Below are 27,258 nucleotides of genomic sequence, written 5' to 3' on the forward strand. Positions count from 1 at the left end.
CTGTTTTCACGAGTTTGATTCATCCTACCAACACTTTCTCGGTCGAGCCTGTTGTACCGAATTTGCCTAGTGCGGTTTACCTGGTTGACATGGCTTGCGGCCGATTGCATCAGCCCGAGGGTTTACCCGTGCACACTCGAAGGATAGCGGTTGTGAGTTCCACGGTCATTAAAAAAAAGAAGAAAAAACATGTTCAGTCACGAAATTGGGGTGACACATTGGCTTTCCTACGGGAAGACAAGAAATTTTTGCAAGAGTTTGTGTAAAATATCATTCTAATTCGAACATTTTGATGTAAAAAAGGAAAGTTTGTGCATTTTTTTTTATTTGTGTTTGTTTACAGTTTATCACTATAATAAAATTATTGTTAACAGATATTTTTTCCCATGCAGATTGACGTTAATCGTTTAACCATTATTTTATTTTTAGCCTTTGCTAGGGGAAAATTTATTTGGGAAAAAAAATTTAAGGCAAATTAAATGGAAAGAAGAAGAAGACGACGACAGACGACTAGGGGACAAGAATAGTATATACATTGGCCTCACTTTATCATCATAATCATCAAGTGGCATTTAGTTTTAAATTTTGAATTGGAGGGTATATTTACTCATCGGATTAGAATGTTAAGCTATAGTGGTTAACATTAAGCATAATTGTGGGAGTCTTCAGTATATATCCTAATAGCAATGGACTTCTAAGAAAAATGATTTACGGTTGTATATATATTTATACGCATAAGTATAGAAACACACAGAGGCCATTTAACGTGCGGAACCGACAGCATTCAATCAGATAATTGCATGAAAATTATACTTTAAACCCTACAATTTATACTTACTGATTTCCATCTGAGTCCGTGTATATATAAATGGCACTATATATGTTTATACGCATCCGAGTTCTAGTATTCCTCTCCTAACTCTGTGGGTCTCTCTCTCTCTCTCTCTCTCTCTCTCTCTCTCTCTCTCTCTCTACAATCCACATAACGGCTGTATATACTTAGAATACATACAACCTTTCATTTACTTTTACTATTACTGCGAAGAACAATTGATAAAGGCAAGAAAGTTGTCATGGCCGTACAAGTGGGTTCTGATTTCTCTGTCCAAGAAAATCTTCCGCCTGGTTACCGATTTAAACCAACAGACGTGGAGCTATTGCACTACTTGAATCTCAAGATTATGAACAAACGTATATCGATCGATGACATAAAAGATGTTGATATCTACAAGTACCATCCCCATGATCTTTGCCGTAAGTTTCTCTATTTCTTGATGCTTCTTGGTTGTTCTTGTTATATTATCTTACTCGGTTATTATTAATATTTACGTTCTTTGGAATTTATTAATGTAATTATCAGAGAGCTGGATGAATGGAATGCACAAGGGCTACTTTTTTACTTCTAGAACTAAGAAGTATCTTAAAGGTGGTCGCCCGGACCGGACAACTGGTGATGGTTACTGGAAAGCCACTGGAGGTGACATTATTGTACAAAGCAATGGCCAAGAAGTTGGACGGAAAAAAGTGCTTGTCTATTATGAAGGAAAATCTAAGAATAATAATGGAACAAAAACTAACTGGATAATGCACGAGTTTACAATTCATCAAACGATGAATGTCGCACGTTCTTATACAAACGCAATTCCAGATGACAAGATGGTATGTAAAAAAATTTCATATTCTTTGATTATTTAATAGTGTTATATATTATTGTCGTTTGGGATAATTACTTGAAACCCTAGGATTCTTTAATTGAAAATCTAGGGTATCTGTTGTACTTGATAGTCTTAGAATATATATATATATATTTTATTCCTTTTATTTGTTGTCGTTTGGAATGATTTGAAACACAATAGGATTTTTAATCAATAATTATAGGTTTTTTAGTACTCGATAACCCTAATTTTTTAAAACCCCATCAAACAATAAATAATTTTTGATATGTCTGTCACAGAATTTTGTTTTATGTTTTTTGCAGTTGGATATGTGTGTATGTAGAATTTACTATAGAACATCAAAATCGAGCAAAAACAAAGAACAAGAGACAGGAGGAAACATGATCCCAACTCAAGAGACTCATGTCCGTGATACAAATCTTGCAACAACATCGTCTTATCAAAATTCTGTATCAGCTCTTGATCAATCGTCCTTGCAAGATGCTTATGTTCTCTACCAACAAGAAACCACTATTGATCAATAACCGTTGGTTCATGAACCTGTTACGTACATGCAAAGTAATATTCTTCCATCTCCTCAACCTTTAGTATGCATTCCTGGTATGCAAAGCAATGATCATTATCAATGTCTAACACACATGAATGGTGATGTGGGGACGAGTAGATTTGCAGCTTCCACTAGCAATGATAATGGTGATTTCGTGGATTTAACGACTCCATTTTTATCATCTTTATTTGGTTTATTGCCACCAACAGATACTCGTATACTGGATTCCGTTTCGGGCGACGTACCTAACGCCCAATTACAGTATTTGCCAACTCCACATGGTCAACCAATTATACCCAGGCAAGGCGATGTGGGTGGCTCGAGGACAAGTAATATTGTAGATTCCGTTGAGTACCTGGATTTACCGTCTCCTCCAACACTAGACTGGTTTGATCCTCGTACATATTCATCCAACATGCAATTTCTGTCCGAAAATGTTTGTGTTTTATGTTGGAGTAAATTTGATAGCGATGTTGCTGGATCTACACTTGAGGATAGAATGTGAAGACCTTCGATCCAGAGAAGAATGCCATATTTGCAGTTTTTCTAATTAACTGCTTAAACTGTGCTTATTATATAATGTTGTGGAAACATTAAGCGCCCTTTTGGCCCCATTATTCACTCATTTGATTTTAGAATAGTAATTTTTTAAGGAATGTGTGGTTAAGAATGAAGGAAAAATTTTAGATTTACATATAATGTTATATTATTGGAGAATGCGTGATAGATAAGAAGAGATAGAAAAATGAATTACAATCTAATGGAGGCCAAACAAATGCTAAATATCTGCTTCATATTGTTCAGTTAGTGGATGATGTAATTTTATTCGAGCCAATCTGTCGATTAATACCGGTAGTTACTTAAGATAGAATTTTGTTTCTTGCATGCAAACATTAGAGTGAATAATTTAGAATTTATATTATTTGATTCAATGGATTATTTTACTCTCGAGTACCAATTTTGCTATAGTGACATATTCAATGACAAGCTCATTAATGACGTAGAGGATACGTGTTAATACATGACTGAACAATTTGAAAAAAAACATAACATCCAATACTGTCCGCCACACCATCGTGTCAACTCCATCTCTATCATTGACCTTGTCCAAGGAGTATTATTCCTTGAATACTTGTGTAATTTTAGTTATTCATCAAGGTTGGTTTAGTATTTTCCATTATTTAATAAAGACATTATTCATAGCCCTCGTTTGGGTTCAATTTTCGTGGAAATGCATTTTTTTCTTCTTATTTTCAATCACATTATTGGTGATGAATGTGTGGTTAAGAATTAAGAAAAAGTTTTAGTTTTGTGTAATATTATTTTATTGAAAAATGTGATTGAAAAGAAAAGAGAAAAATATATTTTGAGGAAAATGGGAAACAAATAGGGACTTAATATAAATTAAGCAATCGGCTATAATTTTAACATTCAAATAGAAATAATATAAAACTTTTGGTTCAAAAATTTGTACGACTTTCGACTTTTCTTTGTTATTTACACGTGCATTCTATTTTGTTGTTCTTTCTTGCGCTATTTTATCTGCCTACACTTACTTTTCCCAAAAATAGTACCGAAATCAAAACGTAATATAAACATGTCCATGATTGGCTATTGGGGTTTTTAAGTTAGACTAGCTTGGTGTCATGCCAAGTTATCACTGTTGACGATGTGGTAATTTTATTTGTGATCACTAAGCTTTCAACCAAAATTTAAATTGGTATTTAAACATTAATTTGGAGCATTGAACTTCAGCTTTAGTTTCAATATTGATTAAAATTGTTTAGTTAGGCCATACTTGTAGCGCCTCGAGCTCTAAGGACTCGTGACATTACTAAAATTTTGGGATTTTACCGAGATTGTTCATAAAAAAGTGGAAATTAACTTGAACTAGAAGCATTAAGGTTTCAAAGATCGTTGCAAAACTAAAGGAAATTCTCTTTCAGAAAATTGGGATTTTTAGCTTGTACAGCTTTTCGAAAAAAATTTCGTTGGGAAATTAAATGAAATCCAAAATTTGTGAAATTTAAACTGTAAGATATTACACACTGGAATTACATGTTAAAGTTTCATATGAAAATTCAATCAACAAATGGGTCAAATTGTTTTCAAAATCGTATTTATTAGTTCTTGGGTACATTCCAGCAGCCCTATACAAAAGTCCATACCTTGAATTTTATACAATTAAAATTTATGATTCCAAGTTCGATAATCCATATGGCTATCTTCTCCAACTGAAATCACCTCAAAATTTCAAGTATTTTGGTTGAGGTGAATTTTTAAATTTAGGGTGGAAACTGAAAATATTTTGAACACTAGTCTTGCCAGTCAGCTGAACTAAATAAACCATAACAAAATATCCTATCCACCTCGAACAAATCTCCATCACACAATTCAGTATTTGAATGTTCAAAAGACAATAAATCTAAATACTTTAGAAGCTTAAATAATTATTCGAACAAAATTTGACTTAAATGATGATTTTTGGAGTTCCCATCAAGGCAACACTTCTCCCTTACACAATGCCATCAATCGTATTAATCTGAAATTGTTAGAGGGGTTGAGTTTTCATAGAACACTTAATAGACTCATACGCATGTTAAATCCAAACATATCATACTTTAAGCATATATTCATGTCGTTTAAACTTTTAATGTATAAGCATATAAATGATCGGATGATATACCAACATTTGGTGCACTATTACGCCACCAAATTCACATGTTTGGTGCACTAATATGCCACCAGTTCATATTCAAACCCCACAAGGATTCACGCATAACATATAATCATGTTTATTCATACTCAAAACATATTATGAATTGAAATAAACGGTGTCTAAGTCTACCTCCTATGAAAAAAGTGTTAAGGTTTGAGCATCCAGTCTTTTTCCTTTTCTTGCATTTTAATTCATGAACTATTTGATCTATGTGCATATATCTTTTGTTGACTTCTACTTCAAGATGCCATGAAAAATATTATTTGAAAGATGAAAATGTATTTGAGATAGGGCTTTTCAATCCCTCCGTTGTTTCTCCTCTGGAATCCAAGTTGTGGATATTTTGTCAAATCTCAACAATACCTCGTCCAAATCCATTTGAGCGAGCACTGCTCACTTTTTTATTTGCCACAAAGAATTTTGTATTGTGATCTAATAGAGAATATTGTACTTCATAGTTATCACCCTGAAAAATCAATTTGAGCTATTAACTTGATCAAAATCTCGATCTTTCCAAGAATTTCAAAATCAAAAGCTCTAATACCAATGTGTTGTGAAATGAAGATAATACCCGATTAATCCAATACAAATTTTTTGAAAAATGATTATCTTTTTATGTTATCTTCCTCAACTGTTATTAATATTTGCAGTTTTTGAAATTTATTAAAGTGATTATCCAAAAGCAGGATGAATGGAACACAAATTTCCTACTTTGAAGAGAACAAGAGCCACAGAATTGAGTACTTGGATGATTAGCGATTTTGTCCTCGAAATATGAGGATAGTTAATGCCTGATCAGTGATTGATTGAAATTGAATTTTTAATATAAATAACATTCTCTCTTTTGAATGTTTTTCAAAAGGTTAGACCTTGCAAGAGAAATTTATTTTGTACAATAATTGTTTTCCTGGACTACGATGGAAAATTTATTTTCTAAGGGGACCAATTGCTAGTCCTAAATTGAAAAGTAAGAAAGGTCTAGGTTGGAATTACGTAGCTATTTCCTCATTCTTTTTCAAAGTAAATAAAGTTCAGGGACCAATGGTAAAATTGTTTCAAAGACCCATTTTATTTTCTCCGTCCTCATTCCGTCTATATATAAACGGCTGTATGCATATTTATACGTATAACGAGCGGAACCGTTAGCATTCAATCAGATAAATGCATGAAAATGAAACTTTAAACCCCACAATTTGTACTCAGTGATTTCCATCTGAGTCCGTATATATATGAACGGCTGTATATATGTTTATACACATCTGAGTTCTAGTAATCCTCTCCTAACTCTGTTGGTCTTTCTCTCTCTACAGTCCACATAACGGCTGTATATACTCAATCAATACAATTCCCTTTCATTTACTTTTACTATCACTGCGAAGAACTAAAGGTAAGAAAGTTGTCATGGCCGCACAAGAACGCTCTGATTTCTCTGTCCAAGAAAATGTTCCGCTCGGTTACCGATTCAAACCGACAGACCTGGAGCTATTGTACTACTTGAATCTCAAGATTATGAACAAACCTCTATTGATCGATGCCATAAAAGACGTTGATCTCTACCAGTACCATCCTCATGATCTTTTCCGTAAGTTCCATTACTTCTTGATGTTTCTTGGTGGTTCTTGTTATATTTCTTCCTCAGTTATTAATAATATTTACAACGATATTAATGTGATGACTATCAGAAACCAGGATGAATGGAACAAAGGAAGGCTACTTTTTTACTTCTAGAACTAAGAAATATCCGAATGGCGGCCGGCCTGACCGAGCAGCGGCTGATGGTTACTGGAAAGCCAATGGAAGCAATGTCATTGTACGAAGCAATGGCCAAGATGTTGGACAGAAAAAGGCGCTCGTCTATTATGAAGGGAAATCTAAGACTAAGAATGATAATGGAACAAAAACTAATTGGATGATGCATGAGTTTACGACTAATCAAATGAAGGATGTCACACGTTCTTCTACAAATGCAATTCCAGATGACAAGATGGTACGCCAAAAAAATAAAAATAAAAAATAAATAAATAAAATAAAAAAATCATATTCTTTTACCAATTAATTCTGTTCATATATTATCATTGTTAGGGGATAATTACTTGAAACCTTATAACCTTATTTTTTTATTTATTTTTATCACTTTTTTTTAATCACTGGTTATATATGTTATTGTTGTTTGGAATGACTTGAATCACACTAGAGCTTTTAATCAATAATTCTTGTTTTTGGTAATCAACCCTGGGGTTTTCTTTAAGCATACAAAAATAGATTTTGACATTTTTATAATACGAATTTGTTATATATTTTTTTGCAGTTGGATATTTGTGTATGCAGAATTTACTATAAAACATCAAAAGCGAGAAAAAACAAAGGAAGAAGGCACACAAAGAAGCAGCGTCATCCTTTGCAAGGTGATCATTTACCTGATGCAAATTAGGCAGCAGCGTCGTCTTATCAAAATCATGTGCCGGAACTTTGCAAGGTGATCATTTACCTTCTCCTCCAACGGAATGGCTTGATGTTTATGATCTCTTACCGTACTGGGTCCTCGTATATTGGATTTTCCTTTAAGTGACTCATCCAACAGGCAGTTTCAGCGGACTGGATTGAGAAAGTTTGAATGCCATCTTTGCTGTTTTTCTAGGAACTTAAACTTCGTTGATTATGTAATGTTGAGGAAATATGAAATAACCGCAGCAAATTGTTTTCAAGTACTTTGATTGCCAATATTTTCCATAAAAAAATATTTTTTTCCACTAAAATTCCTACTTTTGTACTGTTCGATTATCATTTTTTTCATAGAAAATATTTTCCTACTTTTTGTCATGTGACCATATTTTCCTCAAAATCAAGGAAAATATTTTATTTACAGGAAGTAGGATTTTATTTTCTAAAGAATTCACTTTCTCTTTTTCTCTTTTATCTATTCACTCTCTCTTATCTACTTACCAATTAAAAATCGAAAAGTATAATATTTTCTAAGTTGAAAATTAAATAAGTCAAACATATTTAATTAATAATTTTCGTGCAAATAAATTTTAGCTAATTGATTTACATATAATTTATTTGCTTTCCATGCAAATTTCATATTTGTAATCAAACACACCTTCAAGTCTTTGTTTGACTTACATTCTTAAATAATGATTTAATATCATTCCAACATACATTCATCAATAAAATAATATTACATATAAATCTAAAATTTTTACTTATTTTTAACTACAAATTTTCCATCAATATACTATTCAAAAATGCATTTTTATAAAAATAATGTGGCTTAAACAAGGGCATAGAATATTATTATAGTAAATTAAAATATACTTATTTTCATAAAAAATTACAAGTCTCATGAGAAAATCGAAGTTAGAAAATTCTTGACTAGAGTACATAGTCTCGAGTGAGGCCTAACTTTATTTTATTTTAAATATATTTAAATGTTTGTGTGCTACAATCTAGATTCATTACCAACATTTGACTAGAGTCAAATAAGTAAGAATTGGTCAATTTGTAGAATGAAAAATTGAACGCCCCTACAAATTGTACAAGGGATAGAATTTTTTGAATGAAAAAGGTCAATAATTGATATAAAGCCAAAAATCTACGAAAGGGCAAAAAAAAAATTTTGATATAAAGCCAAAATTTGCTAAACAAAATAATGATTAGTGTCGATCTTAATGAATAAAAGGGTATTTATTAACAATAATTTTGCATGGAAGCCTAACAAAATAGAACTCTGAGTGAAGTAAACCACGGAACCCAGTTATGAAAAGTTCGAATTCTCTGAAAATTCAAAATCTTGTGTCAAACTGGGAAATCAAAAGAAGTAAAGGCATAAAAAATGGAAGTCGGAGAATGTAGGGGCTGTTTACCAGATAGTGATATCAGTGCTACACGATAGAGAAAGGAAACTTCAACAGAAGCGCACGCTGTCATTTCTCCTGCACAGCTCTGCCATTTGGGGAAGAAATGACTATTGTAAAAACTATTCAAGAGATGGCATAAAGTCCGAAAATGCTTCACGTGGCAGTTAGCGGCATTCCGGATTAGGCATGTATTCCACATCATTATCTTGCTTGACCTAGTCGAGGACATATATTGAGAAGTGAAGCATCACTTCAGCCAAATTGGCATGTAGAGTCTAACACTCCATGACCTAGGTGAGGTGCTATAACCTGTGACAGAGTAAATTCAAGACGAGAATGCATCTCACACCTTCCTTATTCTAAGAGATCTCCCATACGAGATATTTGAATTTACATGTAAAATTAATTTATTATGAGAATGTATGATTGAAAATAAATTTGAAAAAAAATGAGTTTTTTGAGAATGAGGCTCAAATATGAGCTTAATATCATTTGAATGTAATGCAATTTTATACACTAAAGTAATATTGCTCTCATATTTTTCCCCATAAAACCCCTGCGCCAAAGATTATTGTGACGTATGTTTCGCACGTCCCACATCCAAATATATATATACAAGTTGACTAACTTGTCCATCTAAGTGTTTGTGATCGCATCTTCTACCTACTGAGAGGGCCGCGTGCTTTTAATTGTTTGTCCAAGTGTGTAGGAGTTTTACGTGTGAACATGAGTAAAGTTGAAATTCGTTGGCTATATCACCCTGTAGAAAATCGAGGTCAACAATAATTTCAATTGGCAAAAATATATGTTGATGAGATAATAAGTTTGTATGGGACACCAATATCTATCGTTTCAGATAGAGATTCTCGTTAAATTTTGGCCTAGTTTGCAAAAACCTATGGGTACTAAACTTTATTTGAGTACAGCTTTTCATCCACAGACAGATGGTCAGTCAGAAAGAACTATTCAGACTTTGGAAGACATGTTACGAGCTTGTTTACTACAATTTAAAGGGAATAGGGATACTCATCTTTCTTTGATAGAGTTTGCTTATAATAACAGTTATTATTCGAGTATAGAAATGACTCCTTTTGAAGCACTGTATGGTAGGAAATGTAGAACTCCAGTATGTTGGGATGAAGTTGGTGAAAGAAAGTTATTCGGTCCTGAATATGTCTAGATTACTGCTGAGAAAGTAAAGATAATTAAAGAAAAGTTAAAGACGGAAGAACTATGCAGATAGACGCAGAAGAAATCTTGAATTTGATGTTGGAGATAAAGTTTTCCTGTGATGACAGTCATGGGAAGGTGTTATCAGATATGGTAAACGAGGTAAATTGAGTCCAATGTATATTGGCCCAAATGAGATTGTCAAACGCATCGGTCCAGTTGCGTATCGATTAGCTTTGCCAATAGAATTGTCCAAAATTCATGATGTATTCCATGTTTCCATGCTTCGTAAGTATATTCCAGATCCCTCTCATGTTTTGGAATCATAACCAGTAGAGATGAAAGAAAATCTTACGTATGAAGAGGAACCAGTTCAGATATTGGACAGAAAGGAACAGGTCTTGCGTAGTAAGACTATTCCTTTGGTTAAAGTCTTGTGGAGGAATCATGCTATAAAAGAAGCGACATCGGAAAGTGAAGAGCAAATGCGTTCTCAGTATCCCCAGATTTTCCGCACATAGTTAATTGAATTTTGATGACGAAATTCTTTGAAGGGGTGATTTTGTAATAATTTAATTAATTCAAAAAAAAGTAAAAAAAAAATTAAAGAAAAGGAAAACGGTAGGCGGCTATGCCCAAACCAACCCATTCCCAATGTATATATATATATATATGTAATCCAAATCTATAACATACACACACACACACACACAAAACGGTACAGAGAAGAAGAAGAAGAGAGAAAAAGAGAAAGGAAAAAGAGGGAAAAAAAAAGGGAAAAGAGGAAGAAAAAAGAAGAAAAAAAGGAAAACTTGCCAACGTGTTAGGAATTAAGTGTGTTATACCATTATGCTTGAATTTCTCAATTTTGAAAGGTAAGTAAAAGTTATTTATTGAAAGGTTATGTTTGATTTCATAGTTGTTAGATTGTTAGATTAAATTCAATTTTATTGAAGGGGTTAAGTATAATAAACTATAAAATTGAGTAAAATGAAAGAAAAGTTAGTTTTAGTAATTAAAGAGACTTTAGAAATCGTCTAAACGTAAAAAATTAAGTTTGGGTATCGCCTATTTAATTAATGAAATTTCTTGAAATAATTAATTATTGATTTAAAAATGATATCATATTTCAGGCAGCGATACGGATATCGGAACAACGTACCAATCGAGTCGATTTTGACGTACATAGTTCTATGAGTGGAAAAATATAAATATTTTTAAAATATTTATAAATTAAGTATATTGTTAAAGTATGTGAAATTATATGCAATTATGTATTCGAATTACATGGTTATTATGGAGATCTTTTTTAGTATGATACTTGTGGAATCTCAAAGATTATTTATGGTACAATTTTGACTTCGTGTGTAAGACATGTGATATTGAGATTTGTTGGGTATGTGAGACATGTAATATTGAGATTGACTAGAAAAGTACACATGATTATATACTCTTCTAGTTTACAAAGGGGCCTTGACCGTCTTCTATCCTACACGGAGGGTCTTGACCTGACATTGGTCTTGATCGTGTACATATAGTTCACATAGGGGCCTCGGCTGTGTTCTAGAATTGATTATGGGAGGTCTTTAAGACCGACTTTCATTCACAAAGGGGGCCAAAGGCCCGTGACGAAAGTTCTTAGCCTGAGAGGCAGATTACATATTTCAATCAGATGGTACATTTTTTTGAGTTTTTTCAGCACGTTTGATGTGATGAGATTATAGCATGGTTATCAGCTGATGTTATATCATAATTTTAAGATGATATTTTATGACGTTATGTAAATATTTCACTTTTTGGCTATAATTACATGATGGTAGCTTGTGAATTATCAAATGATATGAATTTGATTTTCAATAAAAATGTATAAATGAAAAAGTATATTTATTTTGAACTCTTCACTCACTGAGCTATCAACTCATATATTTTTTCATGTTTACAGTTGAGAATTTGGGCATCTTTTGGAGTTGAGTCTTGATTTTGTAGTCAGAGCCATACGACAGAGTTTGTTAGTATGACTCACTTCATAAAACATGTAGTCAGTGTTTTACGACGCGTGTTCATATCGAAATGTGATTTTGCATCACTTGTAGATAGTTATGGGGCTCACTATATATTTTGTATCCATATATATATTTCATTTTATTTTTTGGTAAAGGTTGAGATTTTGGCTTATCTTTATTGTGTTGTGCTATAGTTTGGGATTTGTGTGAAATTGATCACAAGTTGGTTAGTCCTATTTACAAGGGAAATAATGCCGAAATTCTGTTAGAAAAATGATGTATAAAAAGTGATATATTGTATTTGTAGTAGCCTTGATGGTGGGTCCGACCTTTAGTTGGTATCTATCATCGGCACATGCCACGTTCGGATCTAGTGGTGTTACAAGGGATGAGGTGTGTCAGTTTGGTATCAAAGCATGCATTAGAGCTCATGGGTTTACATTGTACATGCATACATTCTGATGTTTAGCATATCATGCATAACTGTAGGTGAATCATGCCTCGTGGTGACAAAACTCGAAGGCTCCAAGATATGTTGTCCCAGTCTCACATTGCTACTGATAGAGATGAACTGAGAGAGCCCGAGAGAGTAGATGAATTAGTTCACCAGCCTCCTGAACAACAGGGACAGAGAAATGTGATTGGAACTGATCCTATTGCTGTTGAAAGAATTGTTATTGCCATTGCATCTGCTATGCGTAATACTGATAGAGATTATAGTATTGAAAGGGCTACAAAGTTAGGGGCTAAAGTGTTCACTGGCACACGCAATCCTGCAGTTGCCCAGGCATGGATGACCAAGATAGAGAGGATATTTGACGTTATGGGTTGCTCAAACAATCGGAAATTGTGTCTTGCCACCTTCTTGTTAGAGGAGGGTGCATATGATTTGTGACAGTGGGTACGAAGCACATATCTAGACCCTTCCATCATTACTTGGACAGATTTTCATCATATCTTTTACGATGCCTATTATCCTCTGTCCTATAAAGATGCGAGGCAGGAGAAATTTTTGAAACTAGTACAAGAGCAGATGACAGTTGCAGAATATTAGGTGAAATTTATTGAACTTTCAAAGTATACCCAAGTTCTAGTAAGCAACGATATTGATAAATGCATACAGTTTGAGAATGGGTTAAGGGAAGAGATCCGATCAGTAGTAACAGTTGCAGGCTGGAATGTATTTGGCAAATTAGTGGAATCAGCTTTGAGAGTAGAAAAGCACATTTTTGATAGGCCAAGTGGTAGAGAACAAACAATGGTCGGAGCAAGCGGTAGTCAGACAATGGCAAGTGCTTCGAGCTATAGACTTCCACGGAGGGTCAATAGAGGATTTCGACTTGGTGTGTCCAGTTTAGGTCAATTCAAATCTCGATTTCGAGGAAGTCAGGGTCCTAGATTCAATCCCAGTACTGTATAGTAGCCATTGGCTAGTCGAAATTATACTCAGGGTTCTTTCCAAAGAGCATTTACTCCGAGACAGGGAGAGAGTTCTACTAGTGCCAGATTTTCTTCTTGCCAATTATGTGGAAGATCTCATCCTGGAGAGTGTTTAAAGTTAAAGGGAGTTGGTATTTGCTATCGTTGTGGCCAAGAAGGACATCTGAAAAGGAATTACCCAGTTGTATTTCAGGAGGGTGGCATGGCACAGAGGATGTTTCCTCAGCAGAGTGTTGGTAGTACAAGACAGAATCAAACTCAGAGAGATGATTCAACTAACAAAATATGTGCAAATAATGTGGCCCAGTCTAATATTGTGAGCGGTAGTGGTATAAAATCAAAAGGACAGGCAGGACGATCGAGGACCCAGGGCAAAATTTTTGTTATGACTCAGCAGGCGGCAGAGGAGTCACCAGATGTTATCATGAGTATGTTGTATATTTTTGATAGAAATGCTCGTATTTTGATTGATCCTGGATCTACACATTCCTTTATGTCATTTGCATTTGCTTTATATGTGAATCAAAAGTCAGAACTTTTAAGCAATTGTTTGGTAGTGAATACACCAATAAGAGAATCACTATTAGCAAATAATATATATCGAGATTGTGGGATTAAGGTAAAGGAGAACGAGCTCAAGGCAAATTTAATACCTTTTGACGTACATGATTTCGATGTTATCTTGGGCATAGACTTTCTGACAACAAATCGAGCTTCAGTTGATTGCTTTTGAAAGCAGGTTGTGTTTAGATAGCCAGGACTGCCTGAAATTATATTCAATGGACAGTGCAGAATTTTACCGTCTTGTGTGATATCTGCTCTTGACGCTAGAAGATTACTCAACAAGGGCTGCCATGCGTATTTTGCTCATATAATTGATACAGATGTTAGCAAACTAAAACTTGAATATATCCCAGTGGTCAAGGACTTTCCTGATGTATTTCCAGAAGAATTATCAGGCTTACCATCAGATAGAGATATAGAGTTCACTATAAATCTGATTCCAGGAACTGCACCAATTTCACTGGCAGCCTATAAAATGGTACCAGCAGAATTGAAAGAGCTAAAGCTTCAGTTGCAAGAGTTGGTAGACAAGGGTTTCATCAGGCCTAGTGTATCTCCGTAGAGAGCACCAATTTTGTTTGTGAAAAAGAAAGATGGCACCATGCGACTGTGCATAGATTACAGACAATTGAACAAAGTGACAATTCGCAATAAATATCCTTTGCCACATATTGATCATCTGTTCGATCAGCTTCACGGTGCTACAGTATTTTCAAAGATTGATTTGCATTCTGGATATCATCAACTTAAAATCAGGGACAGTGATGTGCCAAAAACTGCTTTCAGGACAAGATATGATTATTTTGAATTTCTTGTGACGCCATTTAGGTTGACCAACGCACCAGCAACATTTATGGATATGATGAATAGAGTGTTTCACCCATATTTAGATAGATTTGTGATTGTATTCATCAATGAAATTTTAGTATACTCTCATAATCACGATGAACACACAAAGCATCTCAGAATCATTTTTCAGACTCTACGTGATGAGCAGATGTATGCTAAATTCAGTAAATGTGAATTCTGATTTAATAAAGTTGTATTTTTGAGACATGTCATATCAGCAGAAGGAATTTATGTTGACCCGCAAAAAATAGAGGCAGTGGTAAAATGGGAAAGACCTACTAATGTGACAAAAATCCGAAGTTTTCTTGGCTTAGCAGGTTATTATTGTCGTTTTGTAGAGTGATTTTCTAAAATTACTCTTCCTTTGACCAGTTTGACTAGAAAGAATGCTAAATTTGTTTGGAATGAAAATTACTAAAGAAGTTTCCTTGAATTGAAGAATAGATTGGTGCCAGCTCCAGTTTTTACCCTTCCATCTCCCGGTGAAGAGTTTGTCATATATAATGATGCTTCACGTTAGGGTCTTGGTTGTGTTTTAATGTAGAATGGGAAAGTTACTTATAGTGTATACTTCCAGGCAGTTGAAGAAATATGAAATGAGTTATCCTACACATAACTTAGAGCTAGCTGCAGTTGTACTAGTCTTGAAAATTTGGAGACATTACTTGTATGGTGAGAGATGTCAGATATATACAGATCATAAAAGTTTAAAGTATATTTTCGATCAAAAAGAGTTAAACTTGAGGCAAAGAAGATAGTTAGAGCTGATAAAAGATTACGACTGCAAAATTGATTATCATCCAGGGAAGGCTAATGTAGTTGCTGATGCTCTCAGTCGGAAAATATCGACCCTATGATCCAGACTAATGCAGTATGTTCATCTTTGTTTGGGGAGTTCAGAGCTTCTCATGCTCAATTATCAGTTACCAGTGTAGGAGCATTGTTTGCCAACTTTCAAGTAAGGCCTACTTTGATTGACACAGTTAGAGAAACTCAAACTTAAGATCCAGTGTTGAGCAAATTGAAAGAAGAAGTTAGTAAAGGTAAGCATACAGATTATACCATTCGAGATGACGGAGCTTTAGTTATGGGAAACAGATTATATGTTCCAGATGATACGAAATTGAAGGGAGAAATTCTAGAAGAGGCACATAGTTCAGCTTACGCGATGCATCCAGGTAGTACAAAAATGTATCGTGTACTCGAAGAACACTATTGGTGGCATGGAATAAAGAGAGAAATTAGCTAAGTTTGTATCCAGATGCCTCATTTGCCAGCGAATGAAACTAGATCGTCAGAAAACAGTAGGATTGTTACAAACATTGCCTATTCCTGAGTGGAAATGAGAACACGTTACTATGGATTTTTTATTTGGACCTCCATGGACTCAGAATGGACATGATGGCATATAGATCATTGTAGATAGATTGATGAAGACTGCTAGATTTTTGCCTATTAAAGTCATTTACTCATTAGATAAATTGGCAAAAATATATGTTGATGAGATAATAAGTTTGTATGGGACACCATTATCTACTGTTTCAGATAGAGATTCTCGTTAACTTTTAAATTTTGGCCCAGGTAGCAGAAAGCTATGGGTGCTAAACTTTATTTCAGTACAGCTTTTCATCCACAGACAGATGGTAAGTCAAAAAGAACTATTCAGACTTTGGAAGACATGTTACGAGCTTGTGTACTACAGTTTAAAGGAAATTGGGATGCTCATCTTTCTTTGATGGAGTTTGCTTATAATAACAGTTATTATTCGAGTATAGAAATGACTCCTTTTGAAGCACTGTATAGTAGGAAATGCAGAACTCCAGTATGTTGGGATGAAGTTGGTGAAAGAAAGTTATTCGGTCCTGAATATGTCTAGATTACTGCTGAGAAAGTAAAGATAACTAAAGAAAATTTAAAGACGGAAGAACTATGCAGATAGATGCAGAAGAAATCTTGAATTTGATGTTAGAGATAAAGTTTTCCTGCGATTGTCGTCATGGGGAGGTGTTATCAGATATGGTGAACGAGGTAAATTGAGTCCGATGTATATTGGCCCATATGAGATTGTCGAACGCATTGGTCCAAGTGCCTATCGATTGGCTTTGCCAATAGAATTGTCCAAAATTCATGATGTATTCCATGTTTTCATGCTTCGTAAGTATATTCTAGATCCCTCACATGTTTTGGAATCACAACCAGTAGAGCTGAAAGAAAATCTTACTTATGAAGAGGAACCAGTTCAGATATTGGACAGAAAGGAACAGGTCTTGCGTAGTAAGACTATTCCTTTGGTTAAAATCTTGTGGAGGAATCATGCTATAGAAGAAGTGGCATGGGAAAGTGAAGAGCAGGCGTTCTCAATATCTCCAGATTTTTCGCACTTAGTTAATTGAATTTCGAGGACGAAATTCTTTTAAGGGGGTGATTTTGTAATACTTTAATTAATTCAAAAGAAAAGTAAAAAAAATTAAAAAGGAAAGGAAAACGGTATGTGACTATGCCCAAACTAACCCATTCCCAATGTATTTATATATATATGTAATCCAAATCCATAACACACACATTACACAAAAAAAATGGTACAGAGAAGCAGAAAAGAGAAAAAGAGAAAGGAAAAAGAGGGGAAAAAAAAAAAGGAAAAGAGGAAGAAAAAGAAGAAAAAAAGGGAAAACTCGCTAACGTGTTAGGAATTAAGTGAGTTATACTATTAGACTTGAATTTCTCAATTTTGAAAGGTAAGTAAAAGTTACTTATTGAAATGTTATTTTTGATTTTATAGTTGTTAGGTTGTTAGATTAAATTCAATTTCATTAAAGGGGTTAAGTATAATAAACTATGAAATTGAGTAAAATGAAAGAAAAGTTATTTTTAGTAATTAACGAGATTTTAGAAATCGCCTAAACGTGATATAATTAAATTTGGGTATCACCTATTTAATTAATGAAATTTCTTAAAATAGTTTATTATTGATTTAAAAATAATATCATATTTCAGGCGGCGATACGAATATCGGGACAGCGTACCAATCGAGTTGATTTTGGCGTACATAGTTCTGTGAATGGAAAAATACAAATTTTTTTAATATATTTATAAATTAAGTATATTGTTAAAGTATGTGAAATTATATGCAATTATGTGTTCGAATTACATGGTTATTATGGAAATCTCTTTTAGTGTGATACTTGTGAAATCTCAAAGATTATTTATGGCACAATTGTGACTTGGTGTGTAAGACATGTGATATTGAGATTTGTTGGGTATGTGAGACATGTAATATTGAGATCGGCTAGAAAAGTACCCATGATTATATACTTCTTATAGCTCACAGAGGGACCTTGACCGTGTTCTATCCTACACGGAGGATATTTACCTGATATTGGTCTTAATCGTGTACATATAATTCACAGAAGGACCTTGACCGTGTTCTAGAATTGATTATAAGAGGTTTTTGAGACCGACTTTCGTTCACAGAGGGTACATTTTTTTGTGGCAAAAGTTCTTAGCTCGAGAGGGAGATTACATATTTCAGTCAGATGGTACATTTTTTGTGGATTTTTCAGCACGTTGTTATGATGAGATTATAGCATGGTTATCAGCTAATGTTATATCATGATTTTAAGATGATATTTTATGACGTTATGTGAATATTTCGCTTTTTGACTATATTTACATGATGGTAGCTTGTGAATTATCAAATGATATGAATTTGATTTTTAATAAAAATGTATAAATGAAAAAGTATATTTATTTTAAACTTCTTCACTCACTGAACTATCAACTCATATATTTTTTCACATTTTTCTTTATCATGTAGCAGTTGAGAATCTGGGCATCTTTTGGAGTTGAGCATTGATTTTGGAATCAGAGCCACACGATAGAGTTTGTTAGTATGACTCACTTCATAGAACTTGTAGTCAGTGTTTTGGGACGCATGTTCATGTCTAGATGTGATTTTGCATCACTTGTAGATAGTTATGGGGCCCACTATGTATTTTGTATCCATATGTATATTTCATTTTATTTTTTGGTAAAGGTTGAGATTTCGGCTTATCTTTATTGTGCTGTGCTATAAGTTGGGATTTGTGTGAAATTGATCACATGTTGGTTAGGCCTATTTACAGGGGAGATAATGTCGAAATTCTATTAGAAAAATGATGTATAAAAATAATATATTGTATTTGTAGTAGTCTTGAGGATGGGTCCGACCTTTAGTTGGTATCTATCATCGGCACATACTACGTCCGGATCTAGTGGTGTTACACGGGGTGGGGTGTGTCAGAAACTACATAAACTAATATTTTAGATATTACTATTAAATTTTTGTCGTGTTAAATGTGAATCAATATTCTACATTAGATAAGTGCATACCTATACTAGAAATGCAACATTCTATGTCGCTATTCACAATTGGCAAAAAAAAAAATAATAATAATAATAATAATATGGTGACAACTACATTAAAAAGGTGACATGCCATGCCTTTTTTACATGCCATGCCTTTTTTACTTGTGAATTAAGGTTCTGTAATCTAGCTAAGAGATGACTTCGGGTTCGAATGGGTACAACTAATCAAAAAACTGAAATATATAGCTGAAGAACCTAAGCTTGCAAGCGGAATGGATCTTAACAATAATGGGAAGCAGCCTCAAGAAAGCGGTATAAAGGAGAAGGAAAGTGTAGGAAGTTGTTGCCAATGTGTTAATGGATTCTCATGATGCAAAGATTTAAATATTTTTTGAAAATTCATTTTTTTTTAAAAGTAAAATTTCTGAATTGAATGTTTTTTGCAAAGGTTAGACCTGGCAAGAGAAATTTATTTTGTGCAATATTTGTTTTCCTGGACTAAGATGGACAATTTATTTTCTAAGGGGACGAATTGCTAGTATTAAAATGAAAAAAAGAAAGGATTTATAAGCTTCTAGGTGAGAATTTATAAGCTATTTCCTCATTCTTTTTCAAAGCAAATAAATTTCAGGGACCAAGGGTAAAATTGTTTGAAAGACCCTCCGTCCTCATTCTGTCTATATATAAACGGCTATACGCATAAGTATAGAAACACACACAGGCCGTTTAACCGTGCGGAACCGTCAGCATTCAATCAGATAATTGCATGAAAATGAAATTTTAATCCTTACAATTTATACTAGCAATCCTCTCCTAACTCTGTGGGTCTCTCTCTCTACAGTCCACATAACGGCTGTATATACTCATAATCAATACACTTCCCTTTCATTTACTTTTACTATTACTGCGAAGAACAATTGATAAAGGCAAGAAAGTTGCCATGGCCGCACAAAAACATTCTGATTTCTCTGTCCAAGAAAATGTTCCGCTCGGTTACCGATTCAAACCGACAGACCTGGAGCTATTGTACTACTTGAATCTCAAGATTATGAGCAAACCTATATTAATCGATGCCATAAAAGACATTGATCTCTACCAGTACCATCCTCACAATCTTTGTCGTAAGTTTCATTATTTCTTGATGTTTCTTGGTGGTTCTTGTTTATTTCTTGATGTTTCTTGGTGGTTCTTGTTATATTATCTTCCTCAGTTATTATTAATATTTACATTCTTTGGATTTTATTAATGTCATGAATATCAGAAAGCAGGATGAATGGAACACAAGAGGGCTACTTTTTTACTTCTAGAACTAAGAAATATCCTAAAGGTAGTCGGCCCGACCGAGCAGCTGCTGATGGTTACTGGAAAGCCACGGGAGCTGGCATCATTGTCCGAAGCAATGGCCAAGAAGTTGGACGGAAAAAGACGCTTGTCTATTATGAAGGAAAATCTAAGAATAATAAAGGAAGAAAAACTAACTGGATGATGCATGAGTTTACGGTTCATCAAATGAAGGATGTTGCACGTTCTTCTACAAACGCAATTCCAGATAACAAGATGGTATTCAAAAATTTTCAGATTCTTTTATTAATTAATTATGCACATAGATTATCGTTGTTTGGGGATATGACTTGCAACATTAGGGTCCCCCCCCCCCCCCTTTTTTTTTTTTAAAGGGCCCCCCCCCCCCCCTCTTATTTAAATGATCACTTTTCATTAATCACTGGTTTATATATGTTATTATTGTTTGGAATGACTTGAAACGCACTAGAGCTTTTAATTTTTAATTTTTTTTCTTTTATTTTTTAAAATTTTTAAATTTTAAAAAAAAATTTTTTTTTTTTTTTTGGTACTCGACAACCCTATGGTTCTTTTTAACTGTACAAAAATAGATTTTTTCTAACACATATATGTTGTATATTTTTTTGCAGTTGGATTTTTGTGCATGCAGAATTTTCTATAGACCATCAAAACCGAGAAAAAGAAAGGAAGAAAGCACACAAAGAAACACGATCCCAATTCAAGAAACTCATATCCCTGATGCAAATTTGACAGCAACGTCTTCTTATCAAAATCGTGTACCGGCACTTGATCAATCGTCCTTGCAAGGTGCTTATGTTCCCTACCAACAAGCAAGAATAAATAATCAATATCCATTGGTTCATGAACCTGTTACGTACATGCATGGAGATATGGCAATGCAAAGTAATATTCTTCCGTCTCCTCAACTTGCATACTTTCGTGGTGATCATATGGCAATGCAAAGTAATATTCTTCCGTCTCCTCCACTTGCATACTTTCGTGGTGATCATATGGCAATGGAAAGTCATATTGCTCCATCTCCTCAACCTTTGGCATACATTCCTGGTGATCAAAGCAACGTTAGTCTGTATAATCCTCTGTTTCCACCTGAGCAAAGAAATGATCCGTATCAACCTGTTACACACTTGAATGGTGATGTGGGGACAAGTAGATTTGCAGTTGATGATGGTAGTTACTTGGATTTAACAACCCCCAGTATACTGGATTCTTTTTTCGGAGACTCGTCTAATGCCCAACTACAGTACTCTTCGCCAAATCCACACCTTCATGGCGATGTGGGTTGCTCGAGGCAAGGTAATTCTGTAGCTTCCACGGAGTACTGGGATTTACCTTCTCCTCCAACAGAATGGCTTCATCTTGACGATATCTTTAGGTGACTCATCCAACATGCAGTTTCAGAGGACTGGATTGAGTAAATTTGATAGCGATGTTGCTGGATGAAGAGAAGAATGCCATTTTTGCTGTTTTTCTAAGAACTTAAACTTTGCTGATTATGTAATGTTGCGGAAATATTAAACAACTGCTGAAAATTGTTCAATAGAGGGATGATGTAATTTCATTTGAGCCAAGCTATCGATTAGTATTTGTAGTTACTTGAGATAGAATTTGTTCTTTGCATGCAAACATTAGAGTGGATGATTTAGTGTTTTTCAATATTTGTTTTGAAAGAGTATCTTCAATATTATTAACTGTTTGATATTGATGAAATCTTAGTTATTCATCATGCTACGCAGTCTTTTTGGATGAAGAATACTAGGTCTTCTTATTTGTAGACGAACCATTTATAAATTAAGCAATCAGATATAATTTTAACGTTCAAATAGAATTTAAGTGATATCCAAGTTTTCGTTTGGAAAGTTGTTTGCCTATCAACTTGTCTTTATTATTTATATTCAATCTATTGTGTTGCTCTTTCTTGTGCTATTTTATCCGCTTTTACTTGCTTTCCCTACAAATAGTATTGAAATCAAAATGTAATATAAATACTTCCAGTTTGAAGAATGATTGGCTATTGGAGTTTTGAAGGTCGACAAGTTTGGGGTCGTGCCAAGTTATCACCATTGACGATGGAGTAATTTTTATTGGTCATCAATAAACTTTCAATAAAATTTTAATGGGATTATTAAACTTCAATTTGTATAAATTATATTACTAACTCTTAATATAATTTTATTGGATCAATGAACTTTCGCTCGCTTACGTGTTGTATCCCAGATTCATAAAAATTGGTAAATTGGGACACACCGCAATAGATGTTTAATATAATCCTTGTATGACATGTCAAATAATCACTACACAATATATTATAAAATTGTTAAAATAGGGACAAAAAATATGATTTTTAATCTAAAGGCATCATCATAATCTTGATATTAAATGATCGAATTGAGAGAAAATATGATAAGAGTGAAAAAAATTTTAAATTAAATTGATATTCAGTCATCGAATTGGGAAAAAAATTACAAGTTATTGACCCAGTTGATATTTTTCCTATTTGTTCGGTGACCGGACGAAATCTATCCTTGACAATACGAAATCCAGCCATGCATTTTTCTATTTTTAACTTTCTTTGATAGATATTACCTGGAAATCTTATTGAAGGATGTTTTAGCCACTGGATTTTGAGTGAAATCTCAATTGAGTCGCTTTACTTTAATATGTCACAGTCATATATATTATCTATCAAAGAAAGTGTGCCCAAAAAAAAAAAAAAAGGGAAAAGAAAAATGAAAAAGCCATTGGAACATCTTATTGAAACCTACCAAAATAAAACTCTATATAAAACATAAGTACAATTATTTATTATCCAACCCTCAGTTAGTTTCCACATCTTGCTTATAGAGACGTTTTTCGTCCAAATTGTTTACTATGAAGATGTGAAAAAGACATATTTGTCTCTCGTAGTTATATATAACCAAAATAAATAACTGATAACAAAATTTAACAAAATATTTGTTCCTCTTTTCAGTGCACGTTAGCAAAAGATTTGGATAAAAATCACGATTAACAATAAAATATATTAATTAATTGAAAATTAAAAATAACAATGCAATGAGAAAAAGATCGAGAACATAAAAGTAAAAGTGAGCAAATATTGAAAACTTTTCTTGTAATTAAAATGTGGTGCAGATATAAAAAATTATTGTGTGAACATAATTACCTTATATAATTGACATGGAAACCTAATAAAATAGAACTCTATAAAATATGGAATTGATATAGAAAAACTGTAATCGATAAGGAAACCTACGAAAATAAAACTCTATGAAGTATGAACTGATTCGCGACAAACCACAATCGGCCGGGGCTTCTTGTCTTCTCACGCTCCGAAAGCTGCTGCTTTTGCGGCGCCGCTCTAATGCGTTGCAAAGCTCAAACCTCCGAACGCTAGAGATTCTATGCCACTCTCACTCGTTGGATGATTCAATTCAAGAAAGCTCTTGTAACTTCCACCCAAAAATTTTACCCCCAACTAATTGATCTGCCTTCTACAAAATGTAAATTTCATGTTTTCGATGGTTTTGCTTGCTTTCACACTGATGATTGTGAGGCCGTAACTTACAAATATCTGGATTGGGAAAATTGTTCGACTTCTTCAAAGCTCTTCCTATGTGACATCTAGGCAACCTAGATACTACTTTGGCTTTTATCCCATCAAAAATCTCTATACGTTCTTAGAATCTTTTCAATTGATAATGAATATAATATCTGCCAGCTCATGTCGCTTGACAACACTGGAATTTGGAGATGGAATACTGCAAAAGCGCCTTTCGAGTTCCAAACTCAAAGTTTTTTGCGTTTGTTGATGACAGAAATCCTATCAAATCTTACTCACCTAGCTGCTACGACTTTTGCTTCCTAAATTCACTAGTTTTGATGCTCAGATAAGAGCAGAAAAAAGAAATAACTATTTGAAAGAGAGATATTTGAATTGCATGTATTTTTCAAATGAAGGGATATTTATATATTTTTCTCTAAATTTTGGGTAATTTGGTTATTTTGAGAGCATGACAGATAGTAGCTTGTCATTGGCTACCTTAAAACTAATTCGCTAAAGAATCATGTTTTGTTCGTTTGCCAATGTGCTCTTTATTGACAGCTTGTAGCGAGTTTGGATATGTAAAATGGTTCGTAATTTTTAGGCGAGCCTTCTATTTATTCTTTTCCCTCGCCTATTGCTTTACACTTCGCCAATAGCTAGCTAGGTTCGTAAACTTCATTTCGAGGGTTAACAAATAGTCTCCCAAGTATTGTTATATTATTTATATAAATATAGAACTTTACTTGCCTTATGCGTTGATTGACGAAGCTATTGAGGGTTCTTCACCTCTGAGGACATAGGGAACATGTTAGCAACCACTATCGTCCAATGCGCGCAGATGGGCCTTATTTGCGTTTTTCCTGTTAGTGGCACATAACTTTTTTGGGCACATATGGGTTGCACACGAGTTGGCCTATGTGTCTGAGGATTCGATTTGCCGCCCGTTCATTTTCAACGATTATTATTATTATCATCACATTTTAACAGCTTATACTTCTCGTTAGAATTTATAACTATGTCGTTACTTCGGTTGGCCTTCTTTACTTTGTCACCTCATTGCTTTCAAGAAATTTTATGTCATAGTGCTCTATATTTCCTTATCCTTGTCCAACATTTTTCCTACAATGACTTTCTAAACCGACTGTTAGAGTGCAATCGGTGATTAAGATTTTGGGAGTTCTAGTTCAAGATATGATTCTTCTAGCACCTCTTATTTTTTTATGGAAGTTTTATATATTGGTGTGCTCTCTTATAGAGCTATGACATACTTCGGTATATGCATTGACCCAGAACTTTTTGGCCAAGCAGGAAGTTTTGGCCTCGGAATGGGGTTTGTAACGAGGTAGGCGAACCTCTGATATAAATACTGATCTTAATGAAAATGATGAGAAGTTATGAGGCTCAATAATTAGGATCCAATTCAAAGTTTCAAATGATATAGAGTTATTATGTCCGATGTCATTTCAAACAGCAGATCTCCTATGCCTAGGCTGCATAGCTATTCATAAACATTCACTCGATATGGGGGTCGGCGTTCCCTTTCATCACTCCTTTAAGGTGACTTTTTCTTCCTTAAACATGAACCATTCCCAGCTTGCTCAAAATAGATGGGTCTAACTATCCAGGTCTTTTTTGTTGTGGAGATCCGCAGGCTTACCAGGGAAGCTGACACCAGGTAGGATAGTGATTATCCTATTGGTTTGTTGTAGCAGATGATTCGCAAGAAAGAAACGAAAGAAAACGCCCAAAAAAACCCGAGAAAATACTCTAAAATCAACTCTATATTATTAATAATACAGAATGATCAAAATTAACCCACAAGTCGGGTTAAATAACTGCAAAATACGAAATTATAGGAAAATTACCAAAAATGAAAAATTCCGAAATTACACCAAAATAAAATATTAAGTAAAAGAAATAGGTTGCCAAAAATTTGGTTCAATTCGAGTTTTTTAACATATGGAAAAAGGGAAACGAAATATTACCATAAATAGCAAAAAATAACTAAAAATTGAATTTCTAAAAGGAAAACGGTGGATTTTGGGCTCGAAATTGATGCCTACCGAGCATAGTTGGGTAGCCAAGATGTGCACACTGAAGAGAGCTTTCTGAATTGGAGTCATAATAGCGATTCTGATAATCGTAGCCAAAGTTATAACCAAATTACCAAAAAATGTCAAATTCCCCCAATCAAGGAAATAATTGTGATTCACTCCCCATCTTTGCGCCGATCTGCCATCTCATGGTATCTCAGTGCCATCGTGCTATCTGACAAATCACATCACTCGACTCGAATCCTCCTACATCAGTCACCTCGGGTTGGAAAGAACTCGCCCTCGAGTTCACAGTAGCTTCATCAGACTCTACAAAACAAGTGCTTAGGTGTTTCACATTGAAGACGTCAGAGGTCTTCAAATGGATAGGGAGGCACAACCTGTAAGCATTATCATTGATCTTTTGTAGCACTTCACAAGGTCTAATCTTACTCTCCTTTAGCTTATTGTACTCTCTAGCTGGAAAACGATCACTAGCTAATACTATCCAAACAAAATCACAACATCAAACAACACCTGCACTGGTGACTACCTTCTTGAGCCTTGTACTCAGTATAACTATCCTGTATGGACAGCTTCACCTGCTCATGGATACCTCGAAGATGTTCGGCCATAATTGGAGCCAAATCAAGTACCCTGGATGGGTTCCGACTATAGACAATTTCAAAATGACTCAATCCGGTGGTTCTATTCCTCGACCAGTTATAAGCAAACTCTGCTTGAGGTAATGCCAAATTCTGCATGAGGTAATGCCAAATTCCGCTTCTTCGGTTTAGTCCCTGCCAAGCTTCTCAAAAGATTTCCCAAACTCCGATTAACCACCTCGATCTGACCATTTGTTTGGGGATGGTATGCGCTGCTAAAATTCAACTTCATTTCAAGTTTCTCCCATAAACTCCTCCAGAAATGACTCATAAACTTAGTGTCATGGTCAGAAGTAATTGACTATAGAACACCATGTAAACGCACAATCTCTCTGAAGTAAAGATGAGCAATCCAAGTAGCATCCATTGTCTTCTGGCAAGCCACAAAATGAGCCATCTTTGAAAATCTATCAACCACATCATGAATGGAATCCATCGCCCGTTGTGTACGAGGTAAGTCCAAGACAAAATCCATGCCGACATCAAACCAAGGAGCTTCAGGTACGGATAATGGCGTGTACAATCTA

At 34.3% G+C, this 27,258-nt stretch overlaps 2 protein-coding genes across 4 annotated transcripts; one reads left to right on the forward strand and one right to left on the reverse strand.

The window, feature by feature from the left end:
* The first annotated feature begins 1,017 nt into the window (after positions 1–1,017).
* On the forward strand, positions 1,018–22,154 carry LOC111403879 (NAC domain-containing protein 67-like). Of its 3 annotated transcripts, none has more exons than XM_023032513.1 (3): positions 1,018–1,254; positions 20,431–20,729; positions 21,101–22,154. In XM_023032513.1, the coding sequence occupies exons 1-3, from the start codon at positions 1,074–1,076 to the stop codon at positions 21,866–21,868; spliced, it is 1,248 nt and encodes a 415-aa protein (XP_022888281.1). In that variant the 5' UTR covers positions 1,018–1,073; the 3' UTR covers positions 21,869–22,154. The 3 variants fall into 3 exon arrangements, with proteins under 3 accessions (XP_022888281.1, XP_022888279.1, XP_022888278.1); XM_023032511.1 differs by lacking the exon at positions 1,018–1,254 and adding an exon at positions 6,167–6,524; XM_023032510.1 differs by lacking the exon at positions 1,018–1,254 and adding an exon at positions 19,892–20,290.
* A 235-nt stretch (positions 22,155–22,389) lies between these two features.
* LOC111404628 lies at positions 22,390–27,002 on the reverse strand. The gene is made up of 4 exons (XM_023033410.1): positions 26,910–27,002; positions 26,620–26,824; positions 26,314–26,570; positions 22,390–22,440 (listed from the first exon to the last, which is right to left on the reverse strand). The coding sequence occupies exons 1-4, from the start codon at positions 27,000–27,002 to the stop codon at positions 22,390–22,392; spliced, it is 606 nt and encodes a 201-aa protein (XP_022889178.1).
* Positions 27,003–27,258: the final 256 nt, after the last annotated feature.

Source organism: Olea europaea, chromosome 11 (assembly GCF_002742605.1).
Source record: "Olea europaea var. sylvestris chromosome 11, O_europaea_v1, whole genome shotgun sequence".
NCBI classification, from domain to species: domain Eukaryota; kingdom Viridiplantae; phylum Streptophyta; class Magnoliopsida; order Lamiales; family Oleaceae; genus Olea; species Olea europaea.